Source organism: Coloeus monedula (assembly GCF_965178545.1).
Source record: "Coloeus monedula genome assembly, chromosome: 13".
Taxonomy (NCBI): Eukaryota; Metazoa; Chordata; class Aves; order Passeriformes; family Corvidae; genus Coloeus; species Coloeus monedula.
Genome location: NC_138793.1, coordinates 16,677,740 through 16,694,955, shown reverse-complemented (window position 1 = coordinate 16,694,955; position 17,216 = coordinate 16,677,740). Strand labels below are relative to the sequence as shown.

General features: G+C 38.7%; 1 protein-coding gene across 1 annotated transcript in view; it reads right to left on the bottom strand.

Annotated features, from left to right (window-relative positions):
• Nucleotides 1-17,216, bottom strand: part of PLCG2 (phospholipase C gamma 2) — a gene marked incomplete at its 5' end in the record, with an annotated part of 50,716 nt that overhangs the window by 13,543 nt on the left and 19,957 nt on the right. Inside the window, 16 exons of the mRNA XM_082290249.1 lie at nucleotides 804-913; nucleotides 2,074-2,142; nucleotides 3,342-3,522; nucleotides 4,522-4,641; nucleotides 5,918-6,118; nucleotides 7,065-7,243; nucleotides 7,784-7,873; nucleotides 8,102-8,206; nucleotides 9,999-10,167; nucleotides 11,212-11,332; nucleotides 12,248-12,333; nucleotides 13,229-13,347; nucleotides 13,505-13,606; nucleotides 14,479-14,551; nucleotides 15,688-15,731; nucleotides 17,085-17,168. Of these exons, the coding sequence (XP_082146375.1) occupies nucleotides 804-913; nucleotides 2,074-2,142; nucleotides 3,342-3,522; nucleotides 4,522-4,641; nucleotides 5,918-6,118; nucleotides 7,065-7,243; nucleotides 7,784-7,873; nucleotides 8,102-8,206; nucleotides 9,999-10,167; nucleotides 11,212-11,332; nucleotides 12,248-12,333; nucleotides 13,229-13,347; nucleotides 13,505-13,606; nucleotides 14,479-14,551; nucleotides 15,688-15,731; nucleotides 17,085-17,168 (1,853 nt within the window). The remainder of the gene's footprint in view (nucleotides 1-803; nucleotides 914-2,073; nucleotides 2,143-3,341; nucleotides 3,523-4,521; nucleotides 4,642-5,917; nucleotides 6,119-7,064; nucleotides 7,244-7,783; nucleotides 7,874-8,101; nucleotides 8,207-9,998; nucleotides 10,168-11,211; nucleotides 11,333-12,247; nucleotides 12,334-13,228; nucleotides 13,348-13,504; nucleotides 13,607-14,478; nucleotides 14,552-15,687; nucleotides 15,732-17,084; nucleotides 17,169-17,216) is intronic.

Sequence of the window (17,216 nt, the reverse complement as noted above, 5' to 3'; positions counted from 1 at the left end):
ATAGTTAAAGAGCTTCAACAGGCCATTAATGAAGCAATAATCCCCGAGAAATTGGTCATTAATACCCCACACTAGATTGTCTAGCTGGCTATCACCAAAATATAAATGATGAAGTAGCTAAAAGCTCTAACAAAGTGATCATTAACTGTAGTAACAGATGATTTCAGAGGAATTACAGTTACTGTAAACTGCAATTAATGACTTAAGAGGCTTTTTCCCCCTCCAGTACTAAAAATACTATTATGTGGTTGATTACCCTGTAGAAACTACAGGGAAACATTAGATTCCCAAGCTTTCCAAGCAATTTACAAGCCAGCTAAAAAAGAAAACCTGTTATGAAAGGAGACTGTACAGAGCACTAAAAAAGGTGGGTTTGATTCCTGAGAAATTCTTAGCAGAGCAAGGACAGAAGCAGAGCAATGATTGCAATGATAAGAGATGCATGACTTCCCAGAACACACACATGTCCAGGAAGGATAGATGGGAAAAATACTGGATATTATGGGAAAATACTGGATAGTATGGGAAAAATACTGGATATACCAGGCTATGAAGGTTCTGCAGGCTGAGGTTATTGCTGCGGGATAGAAAAATGAAAAAGACATTAAAGGAGAATTGAAGATGAGGGGATTTTGTGTTTGGGGTTTTTTTTTTTAATACACAGGCATTTAGATTTATAAGGGCACAGTTAATAAGCAGCAATCAGACAACAGGCAGTTTTTAAAAACTACTACTCAAAGTTCATTTTTTCCTCCATCTAGTAAGTCACCAGAAGTTCTCCCAAGAGAAATCTTTGTCCTTACCAGCCTCCAGTTTCCTTTGTGACATTATGAATTAAAGCTCCTCGAGAGAAGCTCAATTCATCACTCCTTTTGGCTCTGTAGTCATACAAGGCTTTCACTGTTCTCTGAGGCTTTAAGAGAAACAGAGCAAAGGGGTCATCTGGGGGGACAGGTCATAAAATAATCAATAATGCAATCTTAAAAAAAAAATAGGGAGGATTGGATTATTTTTTGTTGTGGTTATGAATCTTAGAAAACAAAATACTGAAGTTCCAGAGTGACATCTATTGGTGGAAGCAAGTGATGCTACTTTGGTATTCTTCAACTATCATCTTGGAAAAGAAGTAAAAATAAAAAAAATTTCTTTTTTGGGTGCTGCAATACAATTATGGTAGAAAACAAAAATTTAAAAAAAAACCAAAAAAACACAAGGTGAAATATAAATCCTCTATTTTTATAACACATGTTCATAAGCATTTGGAGTTCTCAGGCTTAGGTGCCTACAAAACCTCCACTTCAAAACCACATCAGCTATCCTGCTGGTCACACTTCCTTTAGGAAGACACGCAGTTTTAGCAGGATGAGCTAAACCTTTATCTTGAATTTACTACTACACAAATGCTTCAGCAGCAATGCAAATTCACTGGCCAAAAAGACTAAAAAGAATTAGTCACAAAATTTACAAGCAGGTGATTTTCTTGAGAATTTACAAATAGGTAGGCACTAGCAAGAACTCCAGATAAGCAGTGTTTGCTGTGACACTTGTTTTTAAAATGGTATCTATCTCTTAAAAGAATAAAAACTCTAATAACTCATTAATACACCAAAGGCACCAGATTTTTATAGAAAGCACATGAATAAAGCCTGCACTTATTTGTGCATGCAGAACATGCTTGCTAATGGAACGAGTGTGTACAGACACCCACAGGCACAGAAATGATCATGTTGTACTTTCTTTCCATGAAGATGTGGCCTTCTCAAATTGAACCCTCTCACAGGTATTTAATTTGGGAGCCCACCAAACCAAATCACCTCCACAGACCCAAGAGCAAAAAGTGCCCAAATGAGCCCAAGTGAGTCTAAATGAACAGGATTTGTACAAGAAAATAGGTGGGTACAAATTCTGAAGAGAGGCTAGAAAAAAGTCACACCCTTTAAATTTCTGCTGTCCAGTCCCCCATAGATCAAGCAGCCTGATGCTTTCAGTTCTTTTTATTACTGCTAACAGGAAACCAGTAAGTCTAATTTTCAGAAGTCTACAGTAAGTGTGAATATCTCTCTTTAAGCATACCACTGTGGGGGTGATTTCACTAGGTTCCACATACATCCTGACTTCATAGAGTGAATTAATATCTTTTTCCTAAAAACAAGAAAGAAAAAAATAATCAAGTTTCAGGAATCAAAAATTATAAAAGTACTTCATGTTTATAGAACCATCATTTCTGAAACCACCTTTTTGATAGCACATAGCCCAGCAGAAGAGAAGCCAGACACCTCTGTTTTGCTCACTTCTATAGTTGAACATAACTGAAGATGAGTTTGTTATTTAATCAGTTGATGCCTCAGTTTAATGAACAGCAATACCTCATAAAGGTATCACTTACTCAGTCAAAAGGTTTTTTGATTGTGATTACTCTTCTGTGTGCAACCAGAAAAGAAATACCTGCCCTTATGATCTCCATGTTACAGTACTTTTGTACCAGTATTGGTTTCACTATTAGATAAGAACTCTAAACAATATACAGAGTCATATTTTCATTTTATTCTCTCCTTGTGATTCCATTTGAACCCAGTCCTAAGATACAGAACCTTTGCTGTAGGCAATATTATAAAAATCCTGAGGTCTAAAATCTTTTTAGTCCCTTTTAGTCTCCCCAGAAAAAAACAAAATCCCCAGGTTTTGATTTCTTCAGACCTGCCAGATGTAGTTTCCTGCAGCTTCTAAAAGACATATACTTGAAAAGTAAAGACAGCACCTCAGGCTTTCCAAAGCAAATCTCCCTCAAAATGAAACACATCCATCCAGATAGTAGACCTTTATCCTCAGCCAATTATCCAGGCTCCTAGTTTAGTCGACAGCCAGAGATAAGTCTCTTGGGGAGATTTCCTCATGCTTATCTCAAATAGTCAGCCTTCAGAAGTACCTTTTACCACAGAAGGCAGTAGGATACTGTCCCTGAAATGTCCAGAGTGAGAGGTACAGCAGAATATTTCATTTTTTCTGAAGCACTTAGCAAATGGCATCTGCATGACCATTTTAAGAATCACTGCCCACTTCAGCAATAGAAGACAGGGCCAACGGTAGGCAAGGCTATTATCAAAAACTCATTTTAGTAGGGCAACAACTCCCAGTACACAGTGGGGCTTCTCTAATCAAATCATGGGGAAGGCAAAAGTTGGCCTGTAATCAAAGATGAAGCTGTCCTTCGCACTTTTGTGAAAGAAGTCAGTATAGGCATCTCAGTTTCACAGAAAGTGACCTGCCTAACCTCCCCCAGAGATCCTGTACCAGAGGCAGAGCCCAGCCCAGCGCCCCAGTCCATCCCAGTATCCCAGTACCGTGCTGTAGCGCTCCAGCAGCTCCTCCGTCACGGGGTAGCGCAGCTTCATCTTCCTGTACAGCGGGTGCTTCTCATAGTACGTCACCAGCTCCACCAAGCTCTCAAAGTAGGCCGAGGTTCCCAGCACAAAGTGCTGCCCCTCCTGCTGGATTCGGAAGTGCTTCACCTTCCCCTCCGCTCTGCGGAACAAGGGCACAGCTCAAGAGGTGTCGGTGTTTGCAGGGAGAGCACCAGGGCTCTGAACTGGACCAAAGCTGCTTTGTGCACCTTCATCATGTGAAATGATTTCTCCCTCTAACAAAGTCTCTTTTATTCAATTATTATGATTATTATAACCATTTTGGTATCTACAGAAATCAATTATTAAAGAAAAAAAATCTCTTGTGCTCAAATACAAGGTTTGTGCTTGCATTGATAAATGCAGTAAAACCATCCATTGACAACCATCCCACCCAAAAAGACCCCTACACCCTTTTCAAGATGCTGCTTTGAAATGGTTTTATTGAGATGCTGCAGCTCCAGTTACTTTAATATCCACCTTGGTAACAGCAGAAAACTTCAACCCAAAGTACACAGGAGACTGGGGAATTTTGGACATCTTCAACAAACAAGGCATGTAAGTAAGCAACTTTACATGTTGCTAAATTACACATTTTCAGAGAAACACAATTTTCTCTGAAGGCACGATGGAAAACACTCCAATTCTATATATTTCATTAATGTTTTTACAAGAATCACAAAACTATTCAAAACTATTTTCCCTGGCAAGAAGAGCCAACAATTTCACTTTGACATTTCAGTTATATGACAGGTCAGGATTTCTAGGTGATAGGGACATAGAATAATTGATGAATCTGCACGGAAGGAAACTTCAAAATAACACCCGTTATCAAGGAGTGTCAGGGAATGAAAGAAGGGCCATCCATAGTTCTGTATGCGAAGAAAGGGACAGCTGGTGCTCAAACAATCTTTATAAAAGCATAAACGTTTAGGCCAGTCACAAATCAATTCTTGCACACACTCTCATACATGGGCCTGCTGCACAAATCAACCACAGTAATTATTCATAGTTTGAAAGCAAGAATAGCATGACTCTAAAAAACCATTATTTTTTAAATAAGAAAAACCAGAATATTGTTGGGCTGCTAGGTAAGGTAATCCTATCTGTCTTTTCTTACCTGAAAGTCATGGCAAAAGAATCAGGTTCATCTCTCTTTCTAATGAGAAAGGCTCCATCCCGAGGAATTCGCATGAGCATGTCTTCTGCCTCACCTCGACTCAAGTTGTTATAGTACCAACTGCAACAGTCAAAAACCAGAACAGGCAAGGTATTACAAGGCTTGTCAAATGTCATTTATGGAGAATAACAGACAGCATTATTAACAACAGAGTCTCAAACGTTCTAAGAAAAATTATGCATTAGATTTTCCCCATCTTGGCGCCTGTGACAGCAGTTTATTACAAAACATTGTAAGACAGCAGTTTATTTTGGATGAAGGCATCACAAATATATCAGAACACCTTGTGTGTCTGAAATCATAAAACATAAATCTGCATTTGTTCCTGAAACAAAGGAACTGCATCCTGCTTTTAGTCTGCCATTCGGTTTTCAGTACTTATTACATTTTGACACAGTAGATTTAAGATAAAGCCTAAACACAGACAAAAGAAAGACACCAGGGATTTGAATTTTTATTCAGAGCTTGATTTTATCTTTCACCATAGGGATGGAGCTGTCTTGGCTCCAAAGTGCCTTCAGTGAAGCTGTGGCCACTATACTGGTGGTGTAGCTCCAGCTTCTGCAGAAAGGCAGGAAATTCTAACCTTTAAATTCTCCTTCCCCTCTCACTGACTTCCAAAGTTATGTGTGGGTGGCCAGTGACTCCCAGATCCCAGGGGGGCAAAAAAAAGAAATTTAAAGTCACAGATTAGCATTTTATATGCAAAGGAGATTTACTTTTGCCCACTGCAAAGAAAACAGAACAAAGGGCAGTGATTACAGTGTTCTGCCAAAAAACAAGAATAAGCTCTGCCCAGGATCTATGGCAGACAAATACCAGCTGGAAATAAACACCATGCTTAGTTCCTATCACACGGGGTGAAGTCAGCCTAACCAGCTCTGACAGGGTGAGGTGGTGGGTGGGATTAGGCAAACGTAGCTGTTTGGGCTCACTGCCCCAGTAACAGAGCTTCCAGATGGCACAGACCATGACCACTTAGTGTCCAAACCACAGCCAGCTACTAAATATCTAACCCAACCCGCTGGGTGTTGTAAAACACTGCACAGACAAAGGAAGAACTGGCACATTTCCACAGCATTACAGCTCTCACTGATCTGCCAGCTGCTGCTAGGAAATTGCTTTCTCAGTGACCACTCTTTGCTGTACCAGGTTCTCACAAAGTCAGTGTTCTCACTCAGCATCTTTCAGGATGCCTATCCCCCAGCTTCCACAGACAAGCAACACTGAAGCGTGCTCCTGAATCCAGGGGATTTTCTCTGCAGAAATCCACGCCCACCTAAAGCAAGGCAAGGGCACTGACATGACAGCAGTGCTTGTCTTCTGCTCTACGTACGCTTTGGTCTCGTGAGGGCTGGAGTTAGGCACAGCATCGGTCAAGCGCAGCTCAAACTCAGCACATCGCAGGTGGGCCTCCTTGTAGTGTTGGATGAGATCATAGATGCTGTCAAAGGTGAGGTTGTCTGTCAGGTAGTATTTCACAGTGTCCCCATCACTGGTGGAACGGATCCGGCAGTGCTGGACTCTGCCTGACCTCCTGAAGGGGTAGAGGGGCCATAAGGGAAATGCAGGGTTTGTAACAGATTTTCTTCTTTCAAAGCATTTCCCCACCCATTCCTGGTCAACTACTTGGAGAGCTTGTGAAGAGGCAAGAAATCTGTGTCATCTCGTAAAACAGCCAAAGTAACAACTAACAAAAATTCTGACATGGGAGGTTACAGGACCAAAAAAAATAATTTTCAACTGACAGTAGTTTAAAATCTGGCATAAGTTATTCTGTAAAATTTGCTCTGACAGCTCTCTGATTCAGAAATCCATCTGAGGCTATTCCTCATAATGTCCCGACCAGAAGAAAAAAGAAAACACCAAACTCAGACTACCAAAAACAACCAAAAAAAACACAATTAAACAAACAAAAAAACAAAAACCAAAAACAAACAAACAAACAAAAACCAAACGAAAAACAAGAACCAAACCAAACCAAAAAACACCCCCCCAAAAAAAAATACAAACAAAAAAAAAAAAAAAAAAACCACAAAGAAAAAGTCCCCTGAAAATTCTTTATTATTTTCCTTTAGAAAAATCCTTACACTGAAAAGATCAATCTCTGCTAACAAAGACTAACTCGTGAGACTACCTTTTCAGTGTAGAAACCAGCAATTTATCCCTAAATTAAAATATCTAATTTTGGCCCACTCACTGAGGAAATAACAAATCCTGTATCCTGCCAGAACACTAGAAAAGTTGAGGGGGAGGAATCAAACTGGTCATTCCTGCCCTGACAACCTTGCCAAAATGCACAATGCTATACTGAAGGTTTTTAGAAAGTAGTCTTCCCCAATCCTATCAACAACATTCTAGTGCTATTCCTACTTCTTCTCAACTGTAAATGTATAAATGCATATTTGAAAAATGCACACATTTTTGTGCAATGCCATAAAATAAATAAATCCCCCATTAAATTTGTATGACAATGACCATACCAGAATGACAAGGTGTAATCATCAGGGAAAGCTTCACTTTCCCTAACCAGGAATGTCCCATCCTTGCCACCCATTTCAGCACAATATTCCTGGAGCAGTTTCTCAGCAGTTGTTCTCCCCCCTTTCATTTTCCCGTGGAACCATTTCTCTTTTAAGTGCAGTTCAGTGCGTTTCACCTCCTAGACCAGAAAATAAGAATTTTTTAAAGCGCATTTCTAATTTAATGACTTTGAAACTAAGTACTTGTTATTGGTGATATATAACAATTTACTATTTCAGTGTTTCAACTCTTCATAGGCCTGAACTCTCCAGCCAATCACCTTTTTGTTACCCTGCTTTACCATCCACAACAGCCAAGTAACACATTAGCAACACAATACACATTAGTTCATTCTGCTTAGTTTGAGAATAGCAGTAAATTTAAAAGACTTAGTGCACACATCAGCGCTAGCATATAAGCATTGAAGTTACATTTCATTGTCCTTGTACTCCTCTTTGCAAGTCCTCAATTAACCAAGGGAAAAAGTTATTTTATTAAAAATAAGGTTAACTAGAGTTGACTTTGTCAAAGACCCTTTTTTAGTTCTTTTATTTCCACACTTGTTATCTGATATGGAACCTGTACAATTTCATTGGCATAAAAAACACACATCTGTAGACATTGAAAGAATCTGAGATAATAAAAAGAACATGCTTAAACAATAAAACACAGCCATCACCTTGGATGAATCTTCATCAGCATTCTGTTCTATATCATCACTGAATGAAAGCTTTTCATCAGCAATAGCACAGTAGTGCCGAGTCCATTTCTGAAAGTTGGGAGATATTAAAACAATTAACAGAGGGAAACTCACTAACCACTCTCAACCACAATCTCAAAACAGGGTGCAACAACAAAAAAAATACCTTCTTCCCATCATCCACACCTGTTCAACTGACAATATTACTTATACAAATATTAAGAAAATTTATGTCAGTTTTCAGTATTACAGAACTAACTGAGTAACAACCTGCAGCAGATGTCATAGAAACAATACCTGTTCTATTGTGTCCCACATATAAAGTTCTCCTTGTTGCTTCTTTTCTTCTTTCTTTTCTTCCAAGTTCACATCAATATCTCCCTTTGGCCCCAGTTTTTTGTGCTTAAAAACAAGAAAGAAACCAACTTACATACACTCAGAGAGAACCACATAAAATTGGTCATAATATTTCAGCACACTCAGTGTTACTGGAAGTATCTCCCTCCATTGCACAGCCACCTTCTGTCATTATCATAACAGCAGCTGTTCTACAAGGGAAAAACAGGGTTGGAACTTCTTTCTTTAAAATTTAGATCCCATAATAAAGGTTAGAAAAAACTAGTAGAGGTATCATTGAAGCAGTGAAGAAACAAGTAGTTTGATAAGATCTCATCATTCATTAGAGAACAGAAAACATGAAGTGACACATACCAAGAAACAAGGATAAACAGCAATCCTTCTGCAGAAAGCAGCACATAAGGAACAAAAATCAAAAGGAAAAGATAAGGAATTAAAATGAATGAGGAATTCACTCTTTTATGACAAAAATGAGTACAAGGGGAAATCCTTTATGAAAAAAGGAGTCAAGTTCTACTTTCCTTAGAGGGTTCACAAAAGTGTCTCAAGGGGCCACAGGCAATATCAATTACTTAACTGCAGTTAATTATGGGATTAATCGCCTCACATCAGACCTAAACCACCTTCAGTTCACACAGCCTACTCGTGGCTGATTTCAGTTTGATAGACCTATCTGAAAAATCTCACAGGCCAGAGAAGTAGGTGTTGCCTCTGACTGTTTACTGACAACATTTTCCAAACAAAAGCCAAACAACACAACCAGGTCACTGGCAGGTGCTGATCTATTTAAAGACTCGTCAATGCTCTTTTAGACAGCACAGAGTGATATGGATGTTCTCTTGTGCACACTCATAATAGTTTGTAATTCCCTTTAAACCAGATCTGTCATGTTACTAATCATGTGCCTATGCAAGTTCCCTCTCTGCTCTGCATGGAAACAACAGACAGTCTGGGGAGGACAAAAAAAAAACCCAAAAACTTAAGCACAGAACTTTTGCACCTTATAGTGGGGTTCTATTATTTCCAATCTTACATTCAATACCCTTATTTCTTCCATTCAGATATTTAATACACAGGATACAATACTGTTACAAGAGCAAGAAAACAGAAGCATGGACAAAAGCAATTATTGTTTTACTACAGAGATCATGAGCAGCCCTGAGATTCTTCACCAAATGTTGCCATTTGAAAAGTTCTACCACAGTTTCAGTCTTCTTTTGGTTATGTTGTTGTTGCACAACAGAGCTGATGTGGGCACCTGCCCTGCCCACAAGGTAGGACACTAACGGGGACTGCCTTCTCAGAGCAGTGCCTCTTCGTTTCACAAGTGACTCACTAAACTGTGTATTTAAATCACACTGAGTTAGCAAACACTCATCAATTTGTGAAATCCTCACAACCTCAGTGTGCAGCCACAAGAGCTTTGGGTTTCACTTGAATGAAAGGCAGTCTTGAAAAATAGTCATATAGATCTATCTTTCTATTCAAGAACATACTTCTGTCATTTTTATGCTACATGGTGTAAAATCTCTGTGGTGAACATCTGCAGCAGTGAACCCTTGTTGAAATTTAGAGTGACATTTCAGGAGCTGGAAGACCTTTAGAAAAGAGCTGACGTTTGATCTGGCACTTGAACTGCCAACACTTACTGCAAAGAAAACCAAGAGCAAGCACTTTAATACAGAGTTTTACAGAACACTGTACATTACTGTCAAATGTAACCAGTAAACACTTCAAGCAAGGGGTTTCTTGAAAGTAATCTGTGAAGTCAGGAACAGTATTTCTGGTCCTGCTCTTGTTCTCCTATTTTATCTCCCAGCACACAAAGAAAGCCTACCTTGATGATGATTTTTTCTTTCAGCTGGGTTGGTGATGGGAGCTGATCTGCACTGGCTTCAACAGGCTTCATCAAAAGCTGATCACCAAACACCTCCTTGAACACTTTGGCCATGTGTCGCTGCTGCTCCACACTGCAGTGCTCTTCAATTGACAGAATGACTGGGTATCTTCGGTGGACAAAACCAAGGTGAATGAAGACAATTTCTTTTTGTTATGGCTGGCAAGGCAAGGAAGACAACACCCTCCCTCAGCCCCCAGAGGACAGAAAATATTTAAAGGAAACAAGAAGACAAAAGGAAGATATAGACACAACAAGTAATAACAGATGCACAATCACAGAGATGCCCGGGTTGGAAGGGACCTGTGAAGGTCCATCTAACCCAAACCCCTTCTTTGGGAAGGCCCAATTCCTAGGTTAGATCAGGTTGTTTAGAACTTTATCCAGCAGAGATTTGAATATCTGCAAGGACAAAGATTCCCTTCAAGCTCTTTGGGCACAGTTGCACTGCTAAAGTACCATTATGTGAAAATTTGTTTCTCCTCTCCTCAAAATCGTGTCTGTTTTCCTTCACATGGACTATGAGAAGAGTCTGAAACCATAATGCATATTATGGTTGTCACTAACACAGTGTTCCTGTGATCCACATGGGAAAATACTGCCTCTCTGTGTCCAAGTGGTAACATGGAAAAACAGGACACTGACAGCTTGATTTCTTTCCCGGGTACTGGGTAATATTTTTCATGTTAAGAACGTCTCAGTACAAGTCACAGAAGGGCAGAGATGCAGATCTAAACCCATGTTACCAATTCAGGAGACATGCTATGAGTTTTGTATCTTTTCAGCTAAGACCTCCCCTACAACACAAACACCACCTGACAGACATATTATTTGTCAATTGTACTATTTTGTTAATTTTTGAAAAAGAATTAAGACATACTATTAAGCATTTGAAGTTTCACTTTCAACTTAATAAAAAAAGACCCAAACAAGGAGCTGGAAACCACTTTAGGGTACTCGCTATCTTCCTTAGCAATAAATCATTATGCACTGGGACTTTTCCTCAAAACTGCATCTATTAAAGACCCAGAAGTGGCAATAATGAAGACTACTGGAATCCAATCTCTGATTACTTTTTTCTCTAGGTTGCAGAGAAATTATGTTCAGAAAGGTCTAAGCATATGAAAACAGGCTGAAGGAAAATCAAGCTTACTCAGATGTAACAAAGGCATGGTCTTTGATTGCCTGCACTACGTCATCAAATTTGATCTTTGTTGTCCGTGTCCATCCATGGTAAATGATGGGTTTCCCATCAGGACCATCCCAGCAATCCACTAGGAAAGACAAGCAGTGGAAAAAATAAGAAAGCAAGTAGTTCTTTAAATGACTCTAGTAAAAAGGATACATAAAAACTCCAGTGTTCATACTGATTCATAGACCTTATTGTTCTAATAAAATAGTCTATCAGATGAATTTCTATCTCTCACAGAGGAAACTGAGTTTACTTAAGTAAGAGCAAGACAAATAAAATACACTACAAAATGTTTCCCCAAGCAATATTATGTGGGAATCTGGAAGTAAGAGATTCAGGCAACTATAGTGTCGATCTACTAGTTTACAGTAATTTTCCAGGGATAAAGACACTCCAACAAGTGACAAGTTGAGAGCTTCTGTCTTTTGTTGATTTTAACCCTGAAACTCTAATATGAGATATATTTTGCATTAATCAAATGAACAACATGAAATTAAAGTGAAAATTCTCAATAAGGAACACAAGCACAGAGCTGAAGACACATACACAATCGATGGAGAACAAATGCACCAAGACATCACCTGATTTACAAGCAAATTAAACAGGATGACAAAAGACACCACATCACAAAAATCTCTGTGCCTTAGGCTTGTCTGTATTACCATGCAGCTAAATAAACTATCTATCTATGCTACACAAGTACTCCAGCTTAAATCCTGAGCTTTCATATAGATTCAAGATTGAATTTTTTTGTAAAGTGAGGAGATTTAGGAAGACTATCTTAAAACTGCCTGAGAACAAGAATCAGAGGAAGTGAATGAGGCATTGGTGAGACATAAGCAAAACAATTTAAGGAATCAGTGTTTTTTATATGACTAACTTCAAATTCAGAAAACAAACAGTTCTTGATTTCAGTTCTTTTTTCTTTCTTGGTAAACAGAGGAAATTACTTGTGCAGACAACATATTATAAACCACTCCACAAGCTCTTTACTCACACTCAATACATCGACATCCCATTCTGAGGCACCTGATGTAAGCTTCTGTAGAGGATTCACTGCGAAGCTGATCTCCTGTCAGGTATCTAAGGAGTAAAAGAAAATGGTAAAAAAAGCAGGGAGTCAGTTTCAACCAATTCTCACTCACTCAGTGATATTTTGCCTCCTGTCATAGAGAATGTATCCTGATTTTTTGTTGTTGTTGGTTTGGTTTGGGTTTTTTTTATACTTCTGATGGAAGAACCAGATTTTGCTCAACGTGATGCTATCAGGTTTTTGAATGGACCAAATTATAGGAGGCTAAAGGCTCAATCTAAACAGCAGACAACTCTGACATCCTTCTAGAGAGCAAACCATGAGCTTTGAAACACGCTTAAACCTCATCATGCTCAGGCATAAGCATGTGGGAGGGATGTGGAAGGTATTTAGAGTGATATCACACCTTATACTTCAAAATACACCTGTATGCCATATCCATATCCACTTTATTGCATACCCTGCATTATTTTATTTATCTCTCCTCCCTCCCTTTGCACCTTTTTTTCCACTACAATCCTACGTGAGCAAACCCCCTTCATTTGAAGACAGTTCAAACTCATCATCACAGACTTTGTACAATTAATGAATTCTGACATGAGCTCAGTGAGGCTACTGGTGCTTGGAAAGAATGGAAGCCCTTTCAGTAACTTAAATTTCTGAAAGCAGAGAGGCTTTCAGAACAGTTTCAACTCAATACTTCTTTTTATTTTTGTAATAGGACTTGGATTTTCTGGCAGCTGAGCTGAGTTGTATCTCAAAACCTCTAAGATCTTATGAGAAGGGGAAAAAGGAGTCCCAGAAACTCCATTTGCGACATTTATACCACACTGTAGGAAGGTTTTACACGTCCACACAGCACATTTCTGGCATAATTTACTGTCTCTCTCACATGTGCTACATTTATTTGAACAGGGAAAAACAACGTGACTTTTGGTAACTTACGTGTTATGAGAGGAAGAAATCCAGTAGTGGGACAAAGGATTATTCATATCCTGCACTTCTATTGAATCATATTTCTCATCCCAAATACTGTTTTCTTTTGCAAAAAGGTAAGCAAGGAACTACGATACAAAGAGACAGACTGAATTTAAACAATTTTACCATATGAGAATAAAAGAAATCCAGCAATGCAGCAAGAGGGGTCTAGGGGTCTTGCCACCCAGTGAAAATTCTGTGAAAGAAGTCTATGAGAACTACTACAAAGTACCATTATCTCACCTCATCAACAAAGAGGAAAGGTTCAGCAGTTTCTCTCATAGTGTCGTCAATAAACTTTGTCATTCGTTCTCGGACTTTACTGAGATCCTGCGCCCAAGATTCCTTCAGGTAATTACAATACAGTAGGAAAAAAACTTTAGAAGTGGTATTATTCAGTACAAAAATCAAACAAGGAACAGAGAGATCTACAAATACATACACACTACCTAAGTACATCTATGCATTGCCAGGCAGAAAAAAGCTGGCCTCCTTGGACATGCCTTAACTATAATCTCTCTCATTTCTAAGTGCAATCTGAACATCCTTTGAAAACTGTGAAATTGGGAGAAAAAGAAAGTAGCAAGCTTATACAGGAAGTGTAGGTCTCACTTTTCAATCACATTTGAAACCTGGAGCTCAGCAGTGCCTAGCAAATATTGCACCATTTTTTCCCATGGAGTCTGTGCTAAATAACATTACAGAAATCCATGAAGACACATTTCCAATCCCTGCCTTCATCCTTAAGTGCTTGCTGGCACGGGACATCTAACTGGCACCATTCAATAGGAAATTACCTTTGACTGGAATGCAGGCAGGCAGCAATGTGAGAGCTGCAAAAATGGGGCCATGGCCAAGGCATTGCCCCAGTGTGCCTCTGGTGACAGCAGCCACCAGGCCAGGCATTCATCTCTGACTGCACATAGCATTTACTTCTAACCTTGTCTGTTTATCTACATGACTAAGGGGAGGCTTGTTAAAACCTCATTTACTTTGTCCTCCCTCTGGTCCTCTGGTACACCTTCAGAGGCTTTACACAGATGAAAAGTAAGAGTTCTTGTGGACTTCAATGGCAACAAAGGAAAAATCTTTCCAAGGCCCACTATTACAGTGACATCAATCATATTCTATGACACTTCACATTTCTTTTTAATGAGCACAGAATTCTGTGATACAACCCCAAGAAAAAGAGCTCAGTATTTCTGTAACCTTCCCACCTGCTGCTCGTGTAGCAGGAATCTCTGGAAGTCATGGAGGTGAACTGCTGAAGCATCTGGACGGTCAGTATTTCTTTAAAAAAAGAAAAGGAGAGTGAAGCTAAAGAAATAGCAGAGGGTAATCAGATATTACAGCAGAAGATGACATGGATTTGTATCTTGGATTTACAGTACAAAGGTGCTGCCACCAGCAAGAGACTTTTTACAATTTCAGTGGGATTTAGAGTAGGCTTGTAATACTGTATTATCCAATTACTGTGTTTTGAGCCTCCTGGATTCCTGATGTACTTTTCAGAGTGATTCATTGGGAAAAGCACCAAATCTGTACTTGTTGCTTTGAAGCAAATGACCTGCATTAACTTGACCGGGCTGTTCGTAAGTTTAGTTGAGGTCTGTGGAAAACCTTCTTTTAAATTATCACAGAGCCACACTTCCACAAGTAATTCCTTCTATGCAATATTTAGATTAACTACTGTGATAGACCAAAATCTTCTGAAAAAGGAGACAAGGTGCACCTGCACCAAGGGAAAGTGATATCACTGATTTGCCTTTTGTGAGTCACAAACACAGCAGCATCTGGTACCAGGAAGGTGCTTATAAATCCATGCTTTTAAGCAGTCTCACGGTTTAATTAATGACAAGACCCAGAGCTAAGGAAATACTCAGTACACTCAGAGCAAATTTTTTAAGTTACTTGCTTCATCTGTTAGTGTAATAGTCAAGAGAGAAACTGGTTTAATCCACAATCAATGGGTTAGCACTGCCTGTGACCTCTTCTTCATGCCATACACATCTTACTTAAACTGTCAAGTCTGTCAAGTGGAAGATGCAGAAACCATCACTGTCAGCATTCAGCTCAGGTCTAGGCAAAGCCTGTGCACCACACCACTCTCCAGACTGAAGCTAAAATATCTGCATCAAATTGTCCTTCCATCGCTCTGTTCAGTTCTTTATAAATTCAGAGGACAGGTAACTTCAGTCCATACCATTTTTGTAGTCAGAAAGTAAAAAACAATCACCAGGACTTACTTCCAATGTAAGTTCACCTTTCTGAATGCAAAAATATACATGATTTCTTTTCACTTACTAAAACATCAAAACAAAAAAAATAAATAAAATTTAAAAAAACAGTGAGGTAATTAAAAAACAATCCTGCAACACTACGACCATATGAAAATGTGGAAAAATAATACAAATGAAGAGTCTCACCCAAGAATGAAAACAGAGGAATCCTTTTTGAATTCATCAAGAATCTTAAAACAAACAAAAAACAAACAAACAAAAAAAGAACAAACATAAAAAAGGGAAAAAGAATAAATAATAAAAGAATATCCAATTTTCCATCTAAGTCCATCTAATAATGTCGATTGGTTTGGAAAGGGGAAATAAATGCCTGTCTGCTCTAGAGAAGTTGCATACAAATTGGCAAGACACATTTGTAATTAAATGCATTTAAAAAAGCATACTGCCAAGGCTGGCAACTGCACTTCAGGCCTTTCAATGTGAACACAATTCTCAGGCAAAATACTTGCTTAGATAAAGCACCTTATACAAATAGCCAAATTTCTGGGGAGCTTTTATTGTTTGCTATCCCAGAAAAACTGGAGTTAAGTATCATCCATCATATTTATTCAAGTGAATATAAAACCTTAATGGTTTCTAGCTTGGCACAGCATCATTAGAGATTGCAGGAAACTTATCAATTGACCGAAGCACTTGTAAACAAATTGAGATCTTTCTTTGCAATGATTCACACAGGGCAATAACAAGAGCTTAACAAAGTCAGAGAGGCTCCTTACTGTGTGTTTAACGCTTCAGCTTTCTGCTCAAGCTAATTAACAGGACTTTCATGGCCAAAACTAAAACCACATCAGTAAATCTAGGGGTTTTTATCACTCCACCATGATTTCAGCATCATTTTTTAACAGCACAAGCTCTATTGGCAGAAAAACAGCACTGACTTTGACTATCGGAGCTTCTAATTTAGCATCTGCAAAATTAAAGTTGAATACACAATAAGAACATAGTCAACAAAGACATTCATGCAAGTAATTTCAAATTATATGTTTTCACACAGTTTTAAAGGGTTCCTAACTTTCAGAGTCACAAAATGTGTGCAGTTTCCACCAGCTTCATGAATCCGTACAGTGAACACAAGGAAACAGTAGTCAGGCAGTTGCCCACTTAAATTAGCTAAAATGTAATTCCACTGCATTTATGCCTCCCAAGGACTGTCTGATGGACTGTAATGGACTTACTGCTGGTAATCTGGAATATGGAATTGCTTCTATCATAAAAAAGATCAGCCAAACCTAATGAAAAGACATTCTGCATCCTGAACAAACTCACAAGAAGAATTCTTCCTAAAAACCCTGTATCTCTGCCTATCTCTACTACCAACACACAAGAATCAACATGAATAACTTATTCATCTTCTTAGGCCAATTGCTGATAGTGACTGTTATCTACACATCAGGTACAGCACTGCACCCTTTTTCTGTTACAAGAATGAGGAAAAAAATAAAATAAGAAACAAAAAGATAATCAGCTCTCACTATTATGATGCAGCAGTTGAACAGTATGAAGACCATTTATGAAAAGCTTACCAATTTTTGTTGTTCAAACATGATTTTCTTGTAGAACAAATGAAATTGTTCAAAAGTAAGCTCTTCCTTTTGAGCACCTATTTCCTACAACAGAAAGAAGCGTGCAGTGAATTCCGAATTCCCTGAACTCGC